Source organism: Betta splendens, chromosome 3 (assembly GCF_900634795.4).
Source record: "Betta splendens chromosome 3, fBetSpl5.4, whole genome shotgun sequence".
Taxonomy (NCBI): domain Eukaryota; kingdom Metazoa; phylum Chordata; class Actinopteri; order Anabantiformes; family Osphronemidae; genus Betta; species Betta splendens.
This window is the reverse complement of record NC_040883.2, coordinates 63,295-86,247: the sequence shown is the minus strand read 5'-3', so window position 1 is coordinate 86,247 and position 22,953 is coordinate 63,295. Positions and strand designations below refer to the sequence as shown.

The 22,953-nt window shown below is 42.1% G+C and overlaps 1 protein-coding gene across 1 annotated transcript in view; it reads left to right on the top strand.

Annotated features, from left to right (window-relative positions):
• LOC114852580 (mucin-2-like) overlaps positions 1-12,523 on the top strand; it is a 33,937-nt gene extending 21,414 nt beyond the window's left edge. Inside the window, exons 31-47 of the mRNA XM_055507631.1 lie at positions 28-199; positions 1,043-1,290; positions 1,516-1,699; positions 2,237-2,450; positions 3,414-3,586; positions 3,664-3,733; positions 3,896-4,008; positions 4,090-4,121; positions 4,205-4,370; positions 5,566-5,661; positions 8,392-8,432; positions 9,822-10,064; positions 10,359-10,457; positions 11,237-11,365; positions 11,448-11,487; positions 11,589-11,709; positions 12,132-12,523. Coding sequence (XP_055363606.1) covers positions 28-199; positions 1,043-1,290; positions 1,516-1,699; positions 2,237-2,450; positions 3,414-3,586; positions 3,664-3,733; positions 3,896-4,008; positions 4,090-4,121; positions 4,205-4,370; positions 5,566-5,661; positions 8,392-8,432; positions 9,822-10,064; positions 10,359-10,457; positions 11,237-11,365; positions 11,448-11,487; positions 11,589-11,709; positions 12,132-12,321 — 2,331 coding nt within the window. The 3' untranslated portion in view covers positions 12,322-12,523. The remainder of the gene's footprint in view (positions 1-27; positions 200-1,042; positions 1,291-1,515; positions 1,700-2,236; positions 2,451-3,413; positions 3,587-3,663; positions 3,734-3,895; positions 4,009-4,089; positions 4,122-4,204; positions 4,371-5,565; positions 5,662-8,391; positions 8,433-9,821; positions 10,065-10,358; positions 10,458-11,236; positions 11,366-11,447; positions 11,488-11,588; positions 11,710-12,131) is intronic.
• The last annotated feature ends 10,430 nt before the right edge of the window (positions 12,524-22,953 follow it).

Below are 22,953 nucleotides of genomic sequence, written 5' to 3'. Positions count from 1 at the left end.
GACATGCTTGTCTCAATCCCCATCTAGAACGGGGAAAGTTGGAAGTTAAGCAACTGTACATCAGCTACTTGCATCAATGGAAGGATCACAAAGACAAGAAATCCTTGTCCAACACCACAAGAACCAATTTGCAGCAATGGACGTAAAGTTGCCAAGGTTTATGATGATGACAGATGCTGCTTTCACTATGAATGTGAATGTAAGTTGTGCACATACATACAAAGCATTTATTTCAGAGTAATATACGATGACTGATGACAGTAATATACTCATTCTTCCAGTAAAATATATGTACATTTGGAATCTGTGACAATTTTACACAAATAGGCTTTTTCTTCACCACAAGAGCAAACAAAGACGGAGACAGACCACATAACATTCCTTGGTTATTCTGTGCAAACTTGGCTATTAAAGCTGATTCTTATTCTAATGTAAAGACCAGCCATCGAAGATGGTGGACTGGGTCTATGAGAGTCTAAAATAACCAACCAGGGGACTGTTTGTTTAAGGACAAGGACAGAGAGCTATGGCATGGGCTTAGGAGCATAAAAGCTATGATGTGGACTACAGTAGGAGCTAAACATAGAATTTTCTCTTAACACAGGCTCTTCTCTTAAACACATGATTTTATCTTAAACACAGGACTGTACTTGAACAACTTGGACTTGGGTACAGAATATAACTTGACTTAACTTGAAAGTATTTTGCTAACACTGGCTTGGAATACAATGCACAACTGACATGAGTGCAATGCATGACTTACTTAATTGGCCAGGAGTTTTGCTAACAAATTCTAGGGCCCGTCATGACTAGTAAGTGCACGATTATATGGGAACATGGCTTAACTCTGCTCGATATGGTATGAGTGGCAGCGGTCATCAGTTATATTTCTTTCATCAGATGCAAGGACAGTCACTACAATCAAACAAACAATTCATGAACAATGACCCAGCCCAGACTAAAAGCTTGTGGAGCCAATATCTTTTCCAAGTGCCCCAGGTTTTAATAATATTACAGTATATGTTATCCTGTTTTTCTGCAGGTGTGTGCAGCGTCTGGGGTGGATCCCATTACATGACATTTGATGGACAATCATACAGCTTCAATGAGAACTGCTCTTACTACCTGGTCAAGGAAATTATTGCCAAATATAATCTGACTATTATAGTAAATAACCATAACTGTGATCCTTCAGACAGCACCTTCTGCCCCAAAACTCTCACTGTTACGTACCAGTCTTACACTGTAGTTTTTACCCAACTGAAGACTTCAGGAACAGCATCTAATGTGGTAGGCAGCGATTTGCTTTGTCATTTGTTCCTTTAGTTTTATTAATTATTTGGAGGCATTGGCCTAATGCTACTGTGAAGGTAGACTTCTAAGTGGTCTTTAGTTTTGTTGTGTTATTAGTTTGAGTTAGACTTTTTTGGGGATTTGATACATATATTTTGATCTTATTTTAAAATAGTGGTACTTGGTTTACAGTGTTTCCTGTCATTTTTTCTCTTTCTCTAGGTGTACGTAAACCAGAAACGGATCTATCCTGCCTACAGCAATTCTCTTCTTCAACTCACCAGCACAGATATGCTGATCATGTTGGAAATACCAACACTGGGCGTTAAAGTGGTCTACAGGAGCTCATCATTTAGTATTGACCTTCCCTTTACTCTTTTTGGTGGGAACACAGAGGGACAATGTGGTGAGTTACAAATATATATGAAGAAATATAGAATTATATATATAATTTTATTTTTTGTATTTTATGTGTTATGATTCTTTTTGGACTTATGGATTATTTTTATTCTTCTACAATGTTGCCTAGTGCTGCTCAAGTGGGATTTGTTTTTGTTTTTTTTATTCTCCAGAGTAGTATTTTTGTGTTTTTAATTGACTTTTGTTCTAAATAAGCAAATGAATTGAATAGTTTTTCCATTAGTTAGACATTTAGCCTTAATTTATGATATATCACTTGATACAGAAATGATGTTGCTATCAAAATAATCAAAAGTCTGTATTCTAGGATTATATTTTGATTCATCAGAATGTTATCCACAGAAAAATTTTAAATTATTAAATGTAGTAGTGTTAAACTGTTACATACTCAAAAGGCATTTCAAGTCCTCAAGATGGTTTACCATTGTCAGAAAATGATGACTTTCTAGCAGTATAGCTCTTGTGTCTCTTTGTTTTCAGATGTAGTGGCCAGGTCTTCATTGTGCTATATTTCCTTTTACAGGAACGTGTGACAACTCCCAGACCAATGATTGCCGTTCTCCCAATGGCCAGGTGGAAAGCTGCAGTAACTCTGCACATCAGTGGCAAGTCCCAGATACATCCTGCGTCATCGCTACAACCTCACCAACTACGACAACACCCAGGATCACTTCAACACCATACTCAACAACCCAGCCCACATGCAAACCCGCTATCTGTGATCTCCTAACCACCAGGTAAAGGGAGCAAGCAAATCTAACCTAACCGTCATTACTACATTGAAACTCAATAGAGACCAATGAATGCAAAACAACTGACATTTTGGGGTTTTCACTTGCGATTTGAAGAACAGTAACAATTTTAGACATACAGTTAGGCTGAACTTCTATTTAATAGGGTGGTTTCTTTAAAAAACGATTAAAAACGATTTAAACTGAAGAGTTCATATACTGAAGTATATTGTTAACATTCACCCTCTGCTCCATTATTCTGAAGTATCATGTCAACAACGAGAAGAAAAGGACAGTCCTTGTACCTACATTTGTTAGGACTGTGGTGTGTCAGGAGACAGTTCTCTTATCAAATAAACAGCCCATAATTATTTTACTAAACACCACAGTATTTACAGTATAGTATACTACATGTGTGTCTTGTTATTGAAAACTAATAATTATATATTGCTGCAACAACAAGTGTACATGAGTCTAGTTCCTTAAGGGGTGAAGCTATTACAGAACTTGGTTATCATGAAATTATCATCATCCACATACTTACATACACATATTATTATCATCCACATACTTCACAATGTGACCAGAGAGGCTGTAGTGTGTCATCATTTAACAGTGAGCTTAGTGCCTGTGAAGCGGAAGATAAAGCTGTACATGTTCTTTACCACTCTCAGTCACTGTAAAAAAAATGTATGGCGTGTTCATTTTCTGTAGCAGAAGCTCTAAACATGTCCTGTAAAGTTTCCATTGCTGCTTCAGGCCAAACTGGACACTGTGCCCTTTTCTCTGACCAACACTGGCTTGTATGAAGGGTACAGCAAGTTTGGATATAATTCTGTATTGTGATACGAGCATCAAACAAAATTTTAAGGAAATAGATAGCTTGGAATGAATTATTAAATTAGATGAAATGCAGAAATGATCAAAAACACTACACTGTAATCTATTATGTTGTGATGTCCCCACTAGTGTATTTGCACGGTGCCATGCAATCATACCCCCTGGACCCTTTGTGTCGACCTGCACATCAGATATTTGTAGCAATAGTAATGATACCTGCTCCAGCCTTGAGGCCTATGCCACTGAATGTTCTAATGCAGGCGTTTGCATCAACTGGAGAAATGCTACAAATGGCCAGTGTGGTAAGGGTCATGCTAAATACTAGAGTTGTGTAAAAGGTTATAACACAATTGCACATAAATTTACTTCCATCTTCCAGATCACAAGTGTCCAGGCAACAAAGTGTATATGGCTTGCGGTGCCCCTGTAGAGCCCACATGCAGCTACAGGTAAAGTGAAGGTGAACATGTAGTTCAAGTGTATGTATTTTACTGTAATGAGTGTCACAGACTCAATCAAAAACAAATGTATTACGGAGAAGTAGTTATGTGTGGCTTTATTGGTCTGGAGAACCCTCGCCAATGAATAAATTTTTCCATTTTTGGCCTTAGGTACAATAATAAGTTTGAGGGAGATAAGACCAACTACACAATGGAGGGTTGCTTCTGTCCTCATGGCACCACCTTGTTTAACCCAGTCTTTGGCACGTGTGTTACCTCCTGTGGTAAGCAGAAACCATATCTAATTATGTATGCTGTGTATATCCCTTTTAATACAAATGAAGTAATAACTTGCTAAATTTCAGACTGCGTTGGACCTGATGGGAAACCAAAACAGGTGAGAGAGGTGCCTGAAACGTTAGGCATTTAAATTTGCAAAACATAAACCAAATGTCGTTAGTTTCCCTTTGTCTTTACCAGCCTGGTGAAACATGGAAAAGTGACTGCAACACTTGTGTATGTGACCATGATTCTATGAGCATCCAGTGTCAACCCGTTCAGTGCCCATCAGTGCAGAGCCCTATCTGCAACAAGCCCTTCCAGCTGGTCAACAAGACCGATGGCTGCTGCATAACACAGGCCTGTGGTATGTTCCTGTGTCTCACACACAGATCTAAAAGTGATTTAAGTATGGACAGAGAAAGATGCTTTTATTATTTGACCCATAGTAAATTAAATTGAGTCAAAATGTTTTTATGCAATTTCAACTGATCTCCATCAGGCAATAATAAACACACACACACACACACACACACACACACACACACACACACACACACACACACACACACACACACACACACACACACACACACACACACACACAGAGGAGAGGAGAGGAGAACCCAAATGTATAACTGAACTTTTGATATAAGTAATTTAATTGTAACACTGGTCAAATGACACAACTGGAAACATCTACACATAACGCACAAAACTAAAGCAGGAGTACAAGCTAAACTCAAGTGCTACACTGGGTGCAAAATACACTAACAAGGCGAAACCAAAAATCACTGCTACGCAGGAAATATACAAGTAAACACACTATAAACTAAACACACAAAGTGATGAGTTAAAAGACAGGACAATTAACAGCACAAGACAGAACAAACCTTCACCAAGACATCTGCAAACTGTGACAAACTGAAAAAGACGGAACTCAAACTAGAAATTTAAATACTAACTAAACAGGTGTAACAGATTGCACAAATTACCCACAGGAACTAAAACAGGAAGTCACATGACGACAGATCAAGACAAAAGAACACAACCCAAAAGCTCCTCAAGCAGGCCGGAGGGCCAAATCACAACAGCTGCAGAGTGGCAGGGTGCACTCTTAGAAATAGGATGAGGAGGTCTGTCTCTCGGGATTAGCCTGGAGTTGAGCTGCTGCTCTTTCACATCAAGAGAAGCCAGCTAAAGAGGCTTGGGAATCAGTTTTGGATTTCCCTGGGAAGGTGTTCTAACCAGGCCCAGGGGAAGACCCAAGACACGCTAAGGGTACTATGTCTATCAGCCTGGGCACCCAGGAAAAGGTGTCTGTGGAAGGGGGCTCTAGGGGCTCTGAGGAGACTTATGCCCTGGATAAGCGGCAGAAGCAGCATTTACTTTTTTGTGTCTTTTCAAGCAAATTTATGTTGTTCTGTTTTTGCACGTATAGCTTTTCTAGGTCATTTTCTAGTGTCCTAGTAATTTACAAATATTCTTCTGAACATGCAAAATATAGGTTGCCGAAGTTTACCAGAAATTTTAAAATTTTCAAATACACTTTTTCCCAACAGAATGCAATACAAATCTGTGTCCACCACTGGTCAACTGTCCACTGGGCTTCAGTCTCAATGCCACCAACAGCACTTGCTGCCAATCCTTTGAGTGTGGTAAGTTACCTTTTTCCACTTATGGTTACTTTCGAAAAATAAAAGCATCAAACTAAAGGGCTTTTATTCTTTATCATGAGCTAATGTGCATTAAAGGCTAAAAGAGAAATGTAAACTATCAAAATGTGTTTATGAGTAAAAACGTTTTCTGTTAATATTGATTGTTAAAATATTAGCCACTTTGTTTAATGTCAGGTCACAAAAACATAATAATGAATAATAATATTATTAGATTAAATTGCATTAGATTAGATTACATCAGATTAGACTTTAATAATCCCATGATGAGGAAATTCTTTTTTGCAGCAGCAGCAAAAGAACAGGATAGAAATAAAAAATATATATTAACTGTGCAGGAAAAATAAAACAAGGTGCTTGTAATTAAATGAAGTAAATTTACATCTAGAAATAGCATATAGTGCATATTTATAGTATTAATGGATGGTTGATAAAGTATTACACGTTTTAAGTTACACACAGTGTTAGATATGAGGAATATTGCACATGATTAGTATTGTAATAACACAGCAATGAATAAGTGCACCGTGTAGTTACACATTGTGTATCACTACAATGATGTATTGTATAGTCTGACGACTTTGGGGAGGAATGACCTGCGGTAGCGCTCCTTCACAAGGACAATATTCTGTAAAACTGTACTTGCAGTGCTGTCGTTCCTATATGTTGGGCCACAAATTCTCATCCACATCACAGTGAATATAGTGAATATCACCTCTTGTGATGCAGCATGGAAAGACTCCTCTACAGTGTCTTATCCAGCCTCTGCAGGTGTCTGTTGTGATGTCATCACAAGCTGCACCAATGTCAGCCACGTACTGTAGGTTGTTTTGTACGTGGCTGGCGATCATAAACTTTTCATCTCTGAGAAAAAATCCTCAATAGGGTTAAAAAATGGAGAGAGAGAAACCTCCTGCTTCTCAGACTATCGCTTATCCACTGAGGCACCAGAGAACTGTTGATACCCAATGTAAATATTTCATCAAACATGTACATAAATATAAGTATAAATATATAAGGTTGATGAGGTTATTCATGAACACTGAAAACACATAATTGAAAATGGTAAATTTAATACTTCATTGCTATTGCTTGGGCAATAAAGTACCAACTCCTTTAATAGTGCCTCAGATAGTGCTCAGCTGGCTCAGTTGGTACAGCTTTAGTCTGAGAAGCAGAACGATGTTAGTTGAAGCCCAGTTTATGCCATCAGAAAACAAAGTTTCATTAGGTGTAGATATTTCACATAATCATAAACTGATGAAAAGTATTAACGTTAATATGAAATTCCTTATTACCCATACAGCAAGTATTTGAACAAAACACAAGCTTTATGTGTAAAATCACGTTAACTTTATGTAATAATGACCGACCTGTTTCATAGATTTCGAGTAAAGGGTATTTGATTTTTTTAAATTCTAGCTTATAAACATGTTTTTTAGGGGCAAAAATCATTTTGAGTATGTAGAAAAGATATTGTACAGTAATGCAAAATACAAAATTCAGGAAGATAAAATGTCACTGTATAACGTGTAGACCCTCCTTTTTGATAAAGCTTATAGTTAGAGATGGTTCAGGTCACTGGCAATGATTGTTAGTCACAGGAACCATCGCTTAGTTAAGCTGCAATAGACATAGACTGCTGGGGGACTTAATTGATACACTGAGCTCCTCTGTTTCCTTCTACTTCTTCTGTCCAATAACATCTCATCATTTTTCATGACATTCTCATCAATGTTCAACTAACCTTGTCTCTTTCTCTCTAGTAGTTGTGCTTCTCCCCCCCCCTCTCCCCCCTGTCCTCACCTACAGGTATCGTTGGACTCAAAGTTTGGTGGGCAGCTGCAGATCCAATCATCCTGCCTGTGTCCAGTCCCTGGTCCAACCATCCTGCCTGTGTCCAGTCTCTGGTCCAACCATCCTGCCTGTGTCCAGTCCAGTCCCTGGTCCAACCATCCTGTGTCCGGTCCAGTCCCTGGTCCAACCATCCTGCCTGTGCTCTGTTGTTGCTTGTTGTTGTTGCTGTGCTTTTCTCTCTCTCTATCCTCTCACCCCAACCGGTCGAGGCAGATGGCCGCTCACATCCAGCCTGGTTCTGCTGGAGGTTTCTTCCTCGTTAGAGAGGGAGTTTTTCCTCTCCACTGTTGCTGTCAAATTGCTTGCTGTATGTGGGATTTGTTGGGTTAAGTTGTGTAAGGTCTTAAACCTTACTTAGTAAAGTGCTTTGATATAACTTTTTTGTGATTTGGCGCTATATAAATAAAAACGAATTGAATTGAATTGAATTGAATTGAATCGAATCGAATCGAATCGAATCGAATCGAATCGAATCGAATCCACCAGGTCGATATGCAAACTGCACCGGGTCCACTCTAATATTTTCATGAATTAACAACAAAAAAGTTATTTTTATAAGAAATGGATCATATTTGCTTCCAGTCTAATTCTGAAAAAATAATCTATATTCTATCTAATCTATTAAATTGATACAACACCTAGAAAAACAAGTAGAAACATTTAATTTGACAAATACTAAACATAATGTATGTATAATAAAGTAGACTAGGGCACGATAAGTTAAAATGAAACCTTTGTGAACAAAGGTTGAGTCTATCAGACTGTTGTCTAGTGTAATGAGATGAAGGATCTATGGAACCACATGATTAATCTGATTCATTCTTTACCTTTACTTTTGTTTTCTCATTCATACAGTTCCTAAGGGAGTATGTGTCTATGATATGACCGAATACAAGGTAAGCACACAGTTCAAGCTCCAAACATCAATATACCATATTCATCATAGCAAACATAGATAAAGCCTGTGAGAAGGTCTGACCTGCCTGTAATTCAGTTGCACTTACAAATTCAAAAGGAACAAAAGCCAGCACCATAGGAAACAGTCGAGACAGAGATAAAGGACGGAACGATCACTCATACACAGTGTCTGGTAAACAGGAGGTGGCGGAGCTGCTACTAAGCCAGGTTAAGGTTAAAATTATTCCTGCCCAGTATAGGAAAGAACTTAAACCCGATTGGGAATTTTCTCTACTAAACCACTCAGTGTCTGGCATCAACATATTTGTAAGTTTTAATCTATAGAGCTATAAAGGTACATATTTCAAACAAAGTTTTTGTGAGAGCCAAATACATTTTTTAACACTAATAGAACTAAATGCATGTAGTTTTCAACTAACAATTTTGGAGTATAATACGTTTCTGAATGTATTTTTTTTTAAATGTTCTTATATTCATTGAAATACTTCCTACCATTAATGTGACTTTTGATGCTGCATGGTTTTTGCTGAGGGATTTGTAGTCTGGTTGATACATAGTGACATTAGGCTCCATGCAGTCATTGAGCTTGTTTTCAGGCATTGATCTGTTAACCGTAACCTTTTTTCCGGCATCGATCTGTAAACCATGATGTACGTAGAGCCAAACATATTCACATGCTGCACTGTGCAGTATGTGACAGGAAGTACTTGCCAAATTTTGACCATTAGCTGGTCTGCGTATTGAAGTTTTTTCATTTCTGTCTACTTGTGTTTGCTTGCCTGCTTGCTGTCATGCAAGTCTTTCCAAATCTTCATTGTGACTTATTAAGCTATTCACCCACATGTCTGAGGCCTTCAGCAACAACTAGCTCAAAATCATTAATGCAGACACCAGGGACCTGTTTCAATATCCACAATAAGAAGTTCCAGCTTGTTTTTAAATGCAAACACTGCTCGTTAAAGGGATAAAACAGTATTTCCAATGCCTTGCATTTTCACATTAAGCTAGTTTACATTTTGAGTCCACAAGATAGTAAAACATCAGGAGCCACTCATTGTTAGCTAGGTCAGGATGGTCTTTTATTTAAAAAAAAGTCTGTATTTCGCTCAGGCAAGAGCTGAGTAGGTACATCAGATTCAGTAAACACAGCTTCACTTTTACTGAAACAAACATACTAGTTGCATCTCCTCACTCAAAAGGCCTCCAAAGTCACTTTCCTCCTTCAGTTTCCTATACAGGTCAAACTGTTTCCTCCTTTCTAAAGACTAAGATTGAGACTAAGACTAGTTGCATCTGTGACTCGTGAAGTATGAAGTGACATAGATTTTTAATGCCAGTCACACATTGCATCATCATTGTGTATTTAGCCTGGTGCCAGGATACCAACACCACAAACATCGTTTGAAGCACCATTAGAAGCACCAGAAGAACCGTCCATAGAATCAACTGCTCCAACATCTGGGCCAGCAGAACCATCAGGGAAGACAACAATGCCAGCCTTCAAACCTGGGCCTTGCCAGGATTGTTTCTGTGGCCTGAAAATGGATCCTGTCACCAAACTGAATATCATCAACTGCAATCCTGTTGTCTGCAACACAAACTGTTCCGAAGTGAGTTCATTCAATAGACTTACCAAGAACATGGACTTTGGAGAAACCCATCTATTAGTCAATCCATTGATCTGAGGGGCTAAAAAATTATCAATTTGTAATTTAATGGATTTTCTTTTAAGTCCTGAGAAATACATGAATCTATTACAGAACTGAACTACGTTACTGGCATTGTCCCGTTGCCTTATCTTATGTGTTCACATACAGTATACTGTCTAGCATGTTGATCTTTAATTGACTTAATATGTTAGATTGTTTCGCTGTTTTCCTTACTCTTGATGATTTTTACTCCAGGGGTTTGAATATGAGACTGGATCTGACCAATGCTGTGGGACCTGTGTTCAGAAGAGCTGCATATTCACCACATCTGACAACACAACACACACTGTTACGGTCAGTGTTGCGGCTGTTTGGACCTTTCTGTCAACAGCATAAGAAAGAAATCCTTTATTATGCTGTAAAATGTATAATGTATTAGCGCCAGTCACAGAATGCTTTAACCAATGGTGTATTCACATATGTCTGCATGTAAGAAGTATTACAATCCAGAACATAACTTTATGAGTATGCTATGCAGTACAGGGACACATGCTCAAAAGGTATAAATTTGTCTTTAATGCTTAATGCTAACTACTTGAGTAGAAAATATTCCGAATCATAATTATTCCAGTCCACAGCTTCTGAATGCAACATTGCCATAAACATTTTCAATCGGTCCTTTATGTTAGTAACTCCGTATTTGCAAAAAAACGTGAGCGTGATAAATTCTGATCTGAAACTCATCGACATCAAATGTGAAAATAATAACAGTGTGTTTCTAATTCATTTATATTTTAATCGAGAGTCTTTTCGTGGTCAAGTATTTTAGGTTTCAGATTCAAATAACCAATACAGAAACCGTGTGTGGAAAATGGTTGAGATTTATAACATTAATTAGTATTCTCATAATAGCTTGGATGGTAAATTCACCAACCTTATGAACCATCATGAGGCATCAGGCCTGTTACCTTGGAAACATTCACTTTTTTTCTGGGACATGTAGCTCCTTGTGTTGCAATGGCCATTATCCACTAGAATTCTGTTTATGTTTATTGGCACTAGTTTTTCAGTTTTTTTTCCAGTTGCTACTAAAGGTCTGTTCTCAACTTTTTTTCTAATCCTCTGTGGCACAGATCAACAACACATTTGTGCCCTCTAGCAACAAGTGTGTACAATATACCTGTGAGAAGATAAATGGAGTCTTTTTTACCAAGGAGACCAAAACCAGTTGTCCTCCTTTTAATCCCCTGGACTGTGAACCTGTGAGTTAATTAAACCACTGCAGCAACTAACTCATCTAATACTCTGCATCATTACTGAAACAACATGAAATTTCTTCTTCAGGGCACGGAGACAACAGACACAGATGGATGCTGTAAAACTTGTAAGTCATTGAGAGACTGAACAAATTGTAATTGCCCGATATGTAATTATGAATTAAGAAGTTTTATATTTTGTTACTGTTGGAACTGTTGTGAATTCCAGGTAAGATACAGAGTGTCTGTGAAGTCCAGAGTAGACAGTCAATCATTGAAGTGAATGGCTGTACCAGCATACTCACAGTCAACCTGACGTCCTGTGCTGGACACTGTGGCAGCGCATCCATGTGAGTATATTTAGCAATGTGTTGGATGTTTGAGGTCAAACTATCAAATCTAATTTTTGTAGTGTTTCATTAAGGTGGAGGGCCTGGTAGATTTAGAATGGCACAAACAAATACCGACCATCCTACAGCTTTTCTAAAAAGAAGCAGCTAATTGGGATGAAGGGGTCTAAGAAGCATTTACACAAAATTAATGAAACACACCATGTCTTCAACCCAGTTATATGGAGTGGTTGGTTCACATTTCAATTCATATGAAAGTAGATGAAGGTTTTTTTACATGCTTTGATTACCTGAAATTAGTACTATGAATTAAATTGTACCAGCTTTTAAAAAATAATTCATGCTTATAAAGCTAATGAATGAAAGCTCGATTTTAACAAATCAGCTTTATTATTATAGCTTTTATCTGTTTCTGTTTGAAGATATTCTGCAGCAGCTAATATGATGATGCACCAGTGTGAGTGTTGCCAAGAGGACAACACCAGTCAGAAGCAGGTGGAACTGGTCTGTCCTGATGGCTCTAAGCTCCAGCACAGCTACACCGTGGTGAAGACATGCAGCTGCAGCAAATCAGACTGCACAATGGGAACAACACTTAAACCACAACGCTGAAGACGTGAAGGCGTGAAGACGCTGACCAATTAAACCTAAAACCGACAGACACTGTAAAACCTCAACCTAGAACTCTTTAATCTTGTCAGGTTTCATATCCCAACCTGTATCTTCCACTGTGGTATGTTACTTTGATATAAACTTTCTTCAGCTTAGTATTTCTTGGATAGCAATTATTAAAATTATATTCCTGCAGTACAAACACTTGTGTCACATTGTTATTGGGGAATAATGAATATTGAAGAATATTAGAATCACCCAAAGAGAAATCGTTTGCTATCGAGACATCTTGAGTAATTGCACATTTAGAAGCTCCACATTATTCGAATGACAGTAATAAAGCAGTGATTAAATAAACCTTCTCCTGGTAGAACATTACAACTTAACCATTTTAACAACTTAACCAAACTGCTCAAGGTTCTATAATGTATTAGGACATGTAATTAATTCTTAAACAGTAATAGTGGCTGTAGGTCTGACAACATAAATAAATGTCCTTAGATAACACAAAAAACAAACATAAAAAGAATTGCTTCATTTCATATTCAGTATTTTCAACCAATTATTTCCACAGGTAATAACAGTTGATACATTTCCATTTCAACGTTGAATCATAGTTGAATCAACGTCATATTAGGGTTGAATGACCATTGGATTATGTGTTGATTTTGAAAGGTGAATCAACGTTGATGGGGCAATGTTGATTCAACGTTGATCAAATATTTCAATGTTATATCATTTTCACAACAATAACTGACATTATTTCAACTTTACTTTAAAAGTATTTTGTTAACCTTTTTACAGCCATCCGCATTCAATGTTGTTTCAATGTTGCATCAATGTCACAACAATAACTGACATTATTTCAACCATATTTTAACATTGAAGGTCGGTTGAAGGTTGGTTGTGTGCCTGCTGGGATAGTTTAACGTATAAGTTCAGCCATGTTACAAGAAAATTGCATTTGTGCTCAATAAAAGGGAGAAGAAACCAATCTTAGAAGAGGCCAGCAGGTACATCCGCTTGAACTCAATAGGATTCCAGAATGTCAAAGATAAGAAAACCTTTAATAGTCCCACAGTGGGGAAATGACATGTATTACTACTATCAGAACTCGCCATACAGGATGGCGGGTACGTGGAGTCGCAGGGGAACTGGAGCCCATCCCAGCTGGCTATGGGCAAGAGGCGGGGTACACCCTGGACAGGTCGCCAGTAGGATGGCAGGTCAAGTCTGTGAAAGATCCTGGGACCCAAGTCAGAATCAAAAATCAGATCTTAAAAACAAATAATACTTGACAGACAACAGAAAAAATGTAACTGGAAAAAAATTGCTCCTGGAAAACCAACCCAAACGAAACTCAGGAGAACAACAAGTCCAATCCCTAATCGCAAAAGAACACAACACTAAACATACAACAAAAAAGTGACTGCATAAAGCTAGCAGGCACATTGCACATCTTAGATGCTTGACAATGCGTGACTAATCGTGAGCACAGTTAACATGAGCCCGCTATTTACTGCACGTCTTATGTTCGGCACACAGCGTGACTAATGAGGAGGTAAGAACATAACACAACTGACAGGACCAAACCGTGACCGTGAGCATCCATAAATCCGTAATTCAAACAGTTCCATCAAGCAATAAGTCCTATGCTACCCGGAGGCAGTGGAGATGTCATGAAGGCAAGGTAATAAAGGTAGAGCAGCATGGATTGGCAATGACCCAGCACAGACTGATGGGCTGGGGAAGAATATGAAGGGAGCAGAGGACAGGCATATGTGAGAAATTGAACTGATTGCAGAGAATCTACTGAGGGAAAGAGAAGGGGTGTTGTCCAAAACAGAAAGAGTGGTGAGGAGGAGAGCATCAGACGGCTGGCCACGCCAGCCCTGGGATCGTAATGACTACATTATCATTATATAAACACAAAATAAAATTTTGACAATTACCTTCAGCTAGAGTGTTTTTGCATTAAAACTTGGTAAGAATTCAAGACAATATTTAAGTTTAGCTTTAAGTTGAAAGTCTGGGGAAGGGTTGTATTAAGTCTTAGTTTAAATCAAATATTATAAAATATATACAATATAAAAATTCTAAATTTAATACTTTTACAGATTATTAAAAAAATGTCACCAAAAGTAAAGTAGGACACAGCAGTAGAAGCTAGAAGTTAAATGGAAATCTGTAAAAAATTATACTATAATTACACATTTTCACTCACAACTAGTAATGGGTAGATGAGGCGTCATGAAGCGTTTCGACAAATTGCAAAACTGTATTGATACTGTGCCGATACTGTGTCACTGAATACTGACACCTGCTGGACCTTAAAAATCCCTACAGGCAACTTAGTTGACAGACTCATCTGACACTGATTTGATGACTTAATATATACAATAATATAATTTAAGTCATTGTATTTTATATAGTATTATTTCATATCTTCATTTAAATTTAAAATTGATATTTTTAGATACAGTCGATAAAAAGTGGACATGTATCATAACGTCAAAATCTAAGTGAACATATTGTGAATGAAGATGCCTTTTTTTGTTTTCTTTTTAAACAAATTTGGTCTGCCTGCCCACTACAATGAGGAGATCTTGCCAAAGGTTATCTAGAAACAACAAACTGGCATTTTAGATTTTCAAACAAGAAACAAATAATGCTGAATAACATGCCTGAAGTGAGTGTAGACAGCTGCTGTTCTGACTGCAGTCTACTGACGCCCTCCTTGCACTTGGACCCACTGAGGTGGATTTGTTTAAATAGGAAAGTTCTGTCAAACAAATGCGACATTTAACCTGCATAAAATAATATGATTGGTAAACTAAGGGTCACTTTGTAATTAATATGAATTCAGATAGATCAAGTGAAAACATTTTAAAATTTATTAATTATTTTATTATTACACTTTCACAATATTATAAAATTAAATAAAAAAAAGACACCTTATTTTCCGATATGAAATGAATTATAGATGAATATGATGATGAACGGCAAACGCTCATGGATTCCTTTTGGCAGATGCATCCCAACACATGCGCTGCCTTGTAAACACAGTTTGGCGCTGTCAGACTACGGCAGATATCGGACCCACATGCACAGTGCGGACAAGGTGTGTGGTTAACAAACAGTGTTTATTGACCAAAACGTAGTCAAGCGATCCAAGTCATACACGTGAAGGCTCAGTTTAAAGGCACAAAAGAGGCAGGCAGGATCAGAACATGCAGGGGTTCGATACAGAGGTTAACACGGCAGAGGTAAAGACTAGGGCTAGGCAAATCTCGTGGTCAGACAGTCAGAAACATTACCAATGGATCCAGGCGAAGGTACAGTTGAGGGACAGGCAGGAATCGGCGGTCGAAAAACAAACGGGATCACGCAACAAGAATAAGAATAAGAATAAGAAAACCTTTAATAGTCCCGCAGTGGGGAAATTACCTCTCACAACAGCAGTACAGATGAGCAAGAATACAGGTACAGATAACTGAACAAGATAACTGAACTAGGAACGCTGGAACGTGGTACTGAGACTCGACAATCTGGCAACTAGACTGTGTGAGAGGTGGAGGCTATATACACTGGTGTGGATTACTAATTACAGACAGGTGTTGATAATGGGAACCGGTAATGACAGAAACAGCTGAGATGAGGTATGAACAGGAAGTCCTTTCAGAGTAAAACAGGAAACAGTACGGATCGTGACAGTACCCCTCCCCCTAGGGCGTCTACCACGGCACCCACGGAGGCCCTCCCCAAACCAGGTGGGCGGAGGGCGGTCTCAGGAGGAGGGACCGAATCCCTCCCCGTCAAGGCAAACAAGCAGGGTGGGCGGAGGGAGGACTGGAGGAGGGTCAAAACAAGAGTCTATTATGAGTCCACAGTACATGAAAAACAAGGTCCAAACTGTCCTCTCACGGGGGATGGCGGCGCCGAGAGGTCCTGCCCACCAGCCGCTTGGGCAGAGTGGCACACGATGTCTCCACAAAATGCCTCCCATGACCCAACATGACCAACGACGTCCTCCAGGCGGTCGAGGCATTCGGAGGCCGAGGGGTCGAGGTCGCTGGTGACGGTAGGTACCGTACCACCGTCGCGGCCGGCGACTGCATCCTCCTGAGCTGCCCCAGAGGAAGGGCAGCTGAGGTGGCCGACGACGCAGGAGGCAGCGCCACCCCTGCGGCAGGTTGCGCCAAGGACGAGACCGCCAGTCCGCCGGACGAGATGAGAGTCGGCGATGAGCCGGAACCAGAGACGAGGACAGATGTGGAGACGTGGCCGGAGCCGGACCACCAGAAACCGATGTAGACGTGGCCGGAACCGGGCCACCAGGAACCAATGCAGACGTGGCCAGAGCCGGGCCACCAGGAACCGATGCAGGCGTGGCCAGAGCCGGGCCACCAGGAACCAATGCAGGCGTTGCCGGAACCAGGCCACCAGGAACCGATGCAGGCATGGCCGGTGCCAGACCCGCCAGGAACCGATGCAGGCGTGGCCGGTGCGAGACCGCCAGGAACTGATGCAGGCGTGGCCGGGACCGGACCACCAGGAGCTGAGACGAGCGTGGCCGGAACCGGACCACCGGCTCTGTTATAGGCAATTGGTGTTTCATACAGTGCATAACCAGCTTGTGTGGGAGGATGGTGTTAAATGCCAAGCTATATTCTACAAAACAGCATCCACACATAGCTCTCCACTGCTCCAGGTGTGATAATGCCCAAGGAGTGCTGTTGCTATGGTGTCTTCTGTGGATCGATTCGCTATATAAGCAAACTGGGTGAGGGTCAAGTTTTGGGAGCAGGGCTGCTGTAATGTGACTTGACCAGGTTTTCAAAGCACTTCATTATTACCAGGGTAAGTCCACTGGTCTGTAATCGTTGAGACTGGAGACAGTGTACTCTGCCAGGGATTGGCTGAAGAGCTTCGTTAGGACTCCAGTGAGGTGATCTGCACAATCCTTTAGTACACGTCCTGGCCATCAGGACCAGCCGCCTTCCTCGGATATACAGTATGCAGTGTACGCCTCACCTCATGTTCCTCAAGAGAGAAATGCGTGCTGCTGTGGGCTGTGTAAGGAAAATAATAAAGAAAATAGTCAACTACTCTGCTAGTAAGAAGTCACTTTCAGGACCCAGGGCTCCTAGCTTCCTTTGGGTTTATGAAGTACCTGTGACATCACCTTGTTCTCCTCAAGAGTCAGTCTCTCTCTCCATCTGTCCTCTTTCCTACTCCGAATGGGCAGAAATATTAATAAGCAGTCCTTCAATCCAGACCATCCTCTGATGTAATTCTGTCAGTCGAGTAACCATAGACCCCAGGAACGCTTTTTCCTCCGGCTGCAGCTTTTGCAATCTTAAAAAAAGCATAAAGCATGGAACCACCGAAGCCAACCATGGGTAGCCCTGTTATCAAATTCCAAAATATGAATAGATCCACTGCGTCCTCGATGGACAGTGGCTCCAGACACACATGACACCAGGACTCACAAGCATCCCACACATAGCCAGAGGCAATAGTCCCCTTGGGAAAGAGAGGTTCCTCCAGTATTTCTTTCCTTAATAATTTGTCCAATGCACCAAGTGACCTGGGGCCTCATGTACAAAGCATACTTGCTCACAAAAACCTGGCGTAAGTATGAATTTACAGTACAGTACACCAGCGTTCAGATGTATCAAGGACTATGTAAAGTAGAAATTAGCGTAGCGTAATAAACAGCATGGTTGGGATCAAACTTGAAGCTGGTACCACATCTGTGGCAACTTGGTAAGTAAATAATTTAAAAGCCCAAATATTAATTATTGTTGCGCAAAGAACCAGTGCGCCCGTCTAATATTACCATTTGGAGGCACAAAATCAAGGCAGCGGAGGAAAGTAAGCCAAATGACAGAGGCCCAGAGAGGTGCAATGAAAAGGCAGATGCCCAAGAGGTTGTAATGGAAAAATTGTACTTAAATGCTTCTTGTGTTCATTTCTGACTCTGTATAATAACCATGCATTATGTACTTGTTGATTAAACCCAGAACTGAACATTATTAGACAAACAATCTATCTTCCTCTCAAGGTTCTAATGTTGTGTTTGACTGACCGATTGTTTATGGCTTGTGTCTGCCTTTTACCCCTGGTCTCTGGCTCCTTTCTATCTGATGCCTCACCAGACCCAAGGCTGTAGACCTTGTGTATTCCCTGTGTAATGTAAACATCTTCACCCACAGTGTGATAGGAAGATTCCACCAGGTCCCGGGAGAGGGGTTAAAAGGCAGAGACAACCTTAGAACGGGGTGATCTTGCATTATACCTCCGTGGTGTATGTTCAGATCTCCCCAGCTGGCTTTTTGATTTGCTTTCCCCATTATTGTTATTTTCTTTATTATTTCAATAAATCAAAAGGACAACTCTCTCTCATCTGCCTTTATTGCAAATTTTCCACCACAAGGTACAGCCAGATGGCCATACTTGAAGCACTCGAAACTGCCAAGCAAAGGTTACAAGTCTTGGCCAGCCGCCTAAAGAGATGCACCACCTTAGACACATTGTCTGCTTCATCAAATCAATGACCAAAACTATACTCTGATTGATTCCATTTCCAGGTAAGGATGCGTGGGGCTCGGGTGCTGCGTCATGTCTGGCACAGTGGTGGGGGGGTGACTAGTGGTTGGTGGTGCCTGCCTGCCTAAGGAACCGGGACAACGGGGTTGGTGGACTCTGGGCTGGCCGCATGGGTCCCCTGCGCCGGGGGTGTGGTGGCTGCTGAGACCAGCGGCCCTGTGCCGGGGTGGGACCATTTTGAGGGTTGGCGTGTGCCTGTCTCCGGGGAGCCGGAGGCGGGCCTCCCTGCCGGTGTGCGGGGGCGGACCTGGGGGTGGAGACCTGGGTGACCTGCGTCCGGGGGACTCCCTCTGGGGGTGCCTGCCTGTGCCCGGAGGGGTGTCTCTCCCCTGGGGCGCTGCCCCTGCTCGGGTGGGGCGCTGCCTGCCCTAGCGGTCCGACGCCCTCTGGTAACTGCTCGGGCCTGTTGCAGGGGGGGTTGGCGGACTACTCAGGCTAGAACCTTTATTGGGCCCTGGGCGGAGGCTTGCCCTCAATGCACAACCGCAGAGTTTGTGTGTGGGTTTGAGTGTCACACCACACGGGGCGAGCATGGGCATACTTGAGCGAGAGAATGGGTAAGTGTGAAAGAAGGGTGAGGATGGCTCTGGCTGTGCTGCGTGTGGCGCCTGGGCAGTAGTACTGCGGTCCCTGGGTCTCGGCTGTCCCTTCCTGGCTGGGGGTTGTGGGGGGTGGTGGGATAGGTAGCAGAGCCAGTCGGGAACCTGGCTCTGCGAACCCTGGCGCTCTGCTTCCCAACTACATTTCTCCGCATTCATCCACTTAGGTCTGCAAGGGGCGTCCTGCTGATGGAGGGACCGGGGCTACTGGGAAGTGGTTCCGTCCCTTCCAAGTGGGATGCTCTGCAGTTTTAATTGCATTCGTCATACACACTTGTCCAGGAATCTGGGGGCTCCTTCCGGGGGGGCCAGTAGACGGAGCCTTCCCATTGATGGCTCTGTCTGCTGGACCCCCCGGAGAATTGGGTATCTCCCAAAGTTCCTCATACTTAGCTACATACACATACATTTAGGGCCGGGGGTGGGCTCTTTCACTGGGGCCTGGGGCTGAGGCCAGTTGTGGCCTCGGCCACTGGCCCTGATGGAGAGATCACCACCCAGTTTTAACTGCAAAAAGACATTTAGGGCGAGGGGGGGCACTGTCCGGGGGACACACCGTCAGCCAGCGGCTGTGCTCCTGGAGGTGTCACCCACCTTCAGTGCACTTTAGTTCCACACACTCACGTCCAAGCTGGGTTGCAGGGTTCTGGGGGACCTTTTTCTGCTGCCCTCTGCCTCCCCCGGGTTGGGGGGGTTGGTCGGGGCTCGGGAGGAGCTGCGGTCCCTGCCTGGGGCCACATGGACGGCAGGCCGGAGACCTACCCTCCCCACGAATGTGATCAAGCAAATGGTGTGGGTGCAAGAATGTATCTGAGAGCGCATTGGTTCACATATGATTGACTAGTTTGTTGTGAGAGAGTCTATGGTGTGTGTGTGTGTGTGTGTTGATGTGATGATGTGTGTTGCACATGTGGGTGGGTGTATGCGTCTGTGTTTGTGTGAGTTGGTATGCGTGTGGTGCGGTTGAAGTGTGGGGGGTCCGGTTTTTCGCCCGGGGTACGATGATCGTCTGCCTGGGTGGTCTCTTTTCTGCTGACCCCACCAATTGCTGGCCTTGTGCTGCAGGCCGCTGTAGCGCCAGGGGATGAGGTCGGGCCGATGGGGTAGGCCCCGCTCCGCCCATGTGGGGGTGGTGGACTGGGGGCGGGCCCCACTCTGGGCGCGGGGGCATCTTCTGGCGGGCTCCCTACAGACCGTGGGACCTCGGGCTCTACTCTTTACGCCGGGGGGGGGAGTGTTTGCCCCTGGTTCTCATGGGGCGGACAGCGTTGACCACCGGTGGCCCACTCTGGCTTCGGGTGCTGTCTCTGTGGCTGCTGCAGCTCTGCCTGGGGGGCTCTGTGTGGGCGGCTTGGGTTGCAACACCTGCCCTCCTGGAACTGAAGGTGTGTGGGCTCCCTGGCTGCTGGGATTCCTTCCTCTGCTTGCTGGATGGGCGTAGTGGCGGAGCCCCTCACGTCACCCTGGCTTCCACAAGTGGCATTGTTCATGCACCAACGTCTGCCTCACCCTTTGGGTGAATAATGTTAAGCTACAGCCTTACTAACCTTGTAGTGGGACAATTTCCAAATCCAACTGTAAGTATTATTGATACTTATCGCTACCAATATGAATAATGTGTGAATATGGAATTTGTGGTGTTGTATGTCATGACTTTTATTAAGTAGTATGGGATATGTATAATAATGCACATATGTATGTATATTGTATGTATATGTTTGAATTAGTATGTGCACATACCTTAGCACTATTATTGGTATTAGTATTAATCTCCAAGGTAAACCACAGTACAAAAATTGTTTAGTTATGAATGTGTTAGCCTAAGGTACATCCATGCTTCTTATTTATTTTATTTATTTATTTATTTTTTTTTTTTGCTCCGATTGTTTCAGCAGCTGGTTGCACTCCTTAACCCCCCCCCCCACCCTCCCGCATACACACCCTAAAGCAGAAACCTAACCTGTCCACCAACACAGCAACATCACACACATTTTGGATTAGCTAAATAAACCATTAAATAAACCATAAATCAGGAAGAGTATATATATTCTATATATACTCTTCTTGTTAAAGCAAAGCTGTCCATCACAATGTGGCATTCAGCGTAATATATGCTAAACTGCTGGACAGAACAAAAAATAAATAAATAAATAAAAATTAAAAAAAAATAAAGAGATGCACCAGAGATAATGAAGGCAGACGAATAAACCAGCTGTTCACAACACAACCTGCGAAAGTGTACTTTCAACAGCAGAGGAGACCCACCAAGGCTGGAAACTGAACAGTACTGGAAAAGTAAATGGGAGAGGGAGGCATCACACAACAGCGATGCACAGTGACTGGTGTATCCGAGGGAAGACCAGAGCAACCCTGAACAGAATCCAGTGACTATCACAGTGGCAGACTGTGTCGGAAATTTCCCATTAAGAGGCAGATGAGAGAGTTGTCTTTTGTGTGATTTATTATAAAAATAAAGGAAAATAAAAATATCGGGCAAATCAAATCAAAAACATGGATGTTAATCGTGCACATCAACAAACCAAAAACCAGCTGGGGAGATCAGTGCATACACCACGAAGGTGTGATGCAAAGAGCCCACGATCCTCAAGTTGTTTCTGCCTTTTAACCCCTTTCTCTGGCTCTGGTGGAATGTCTCTCTGCACCAATAGAATTGTTTGTGCCACTTTATCTTGTCGTGAGTGCATCATTGTGTCTTATTATCCAAAGGAAGGAACACCAAGCTTTGAAGACAAGATGCATTCGGGTTTACAGCCTTGGGTCTGGTGGGGAGTCAGATAGGATGGAGCCAGAGACTGGGGTGTAAAAGACAAATGTATATCATAAACTATTAGTCAGTCAAATGGAACATCAGATGTTTCAAACTTAATGTACGTCAGGGCACAAGAGGTTAGTTGAGTGTGTAAGAATGTTCAGTATTGCACATAACCAGCACATGACGACTGTGTTGGATACAAAAAAGCACAAAGGCACAATTTTCCCATTACACCAACAAAGAGTCTCAGGTATGAAAAACTGGACAGGACCCGGCGCTGACATGATCTATGCCTACTGGCTAAAGAAGCTCACTGCAATCCATGAGTGCCTGGCTGCACAAATGAACCAGCTGCTGAGAGATGGGACTCACCCTGAATGGCTGACCAAAGGGTGAACGATCCTGATAATGAAGGATCCCATCCAACTACTGGCCAATAACCTGTCTCTCCACAACATGAAAGCTCATGTCAGGCATCATTGCAGCTAAGATAAGTGGGCACATGAGTCAATACATGAGCGAAGCACAGAAGGGCATTGGTAAGGACACCAGAGGAGCCAAACACCAACTCCTGGTTGACAGAACAGTCGCCCAAGACTGCAGAGTGCGACACACCAACCTGTGCACAGCCTGGATTGACTGCAAGAA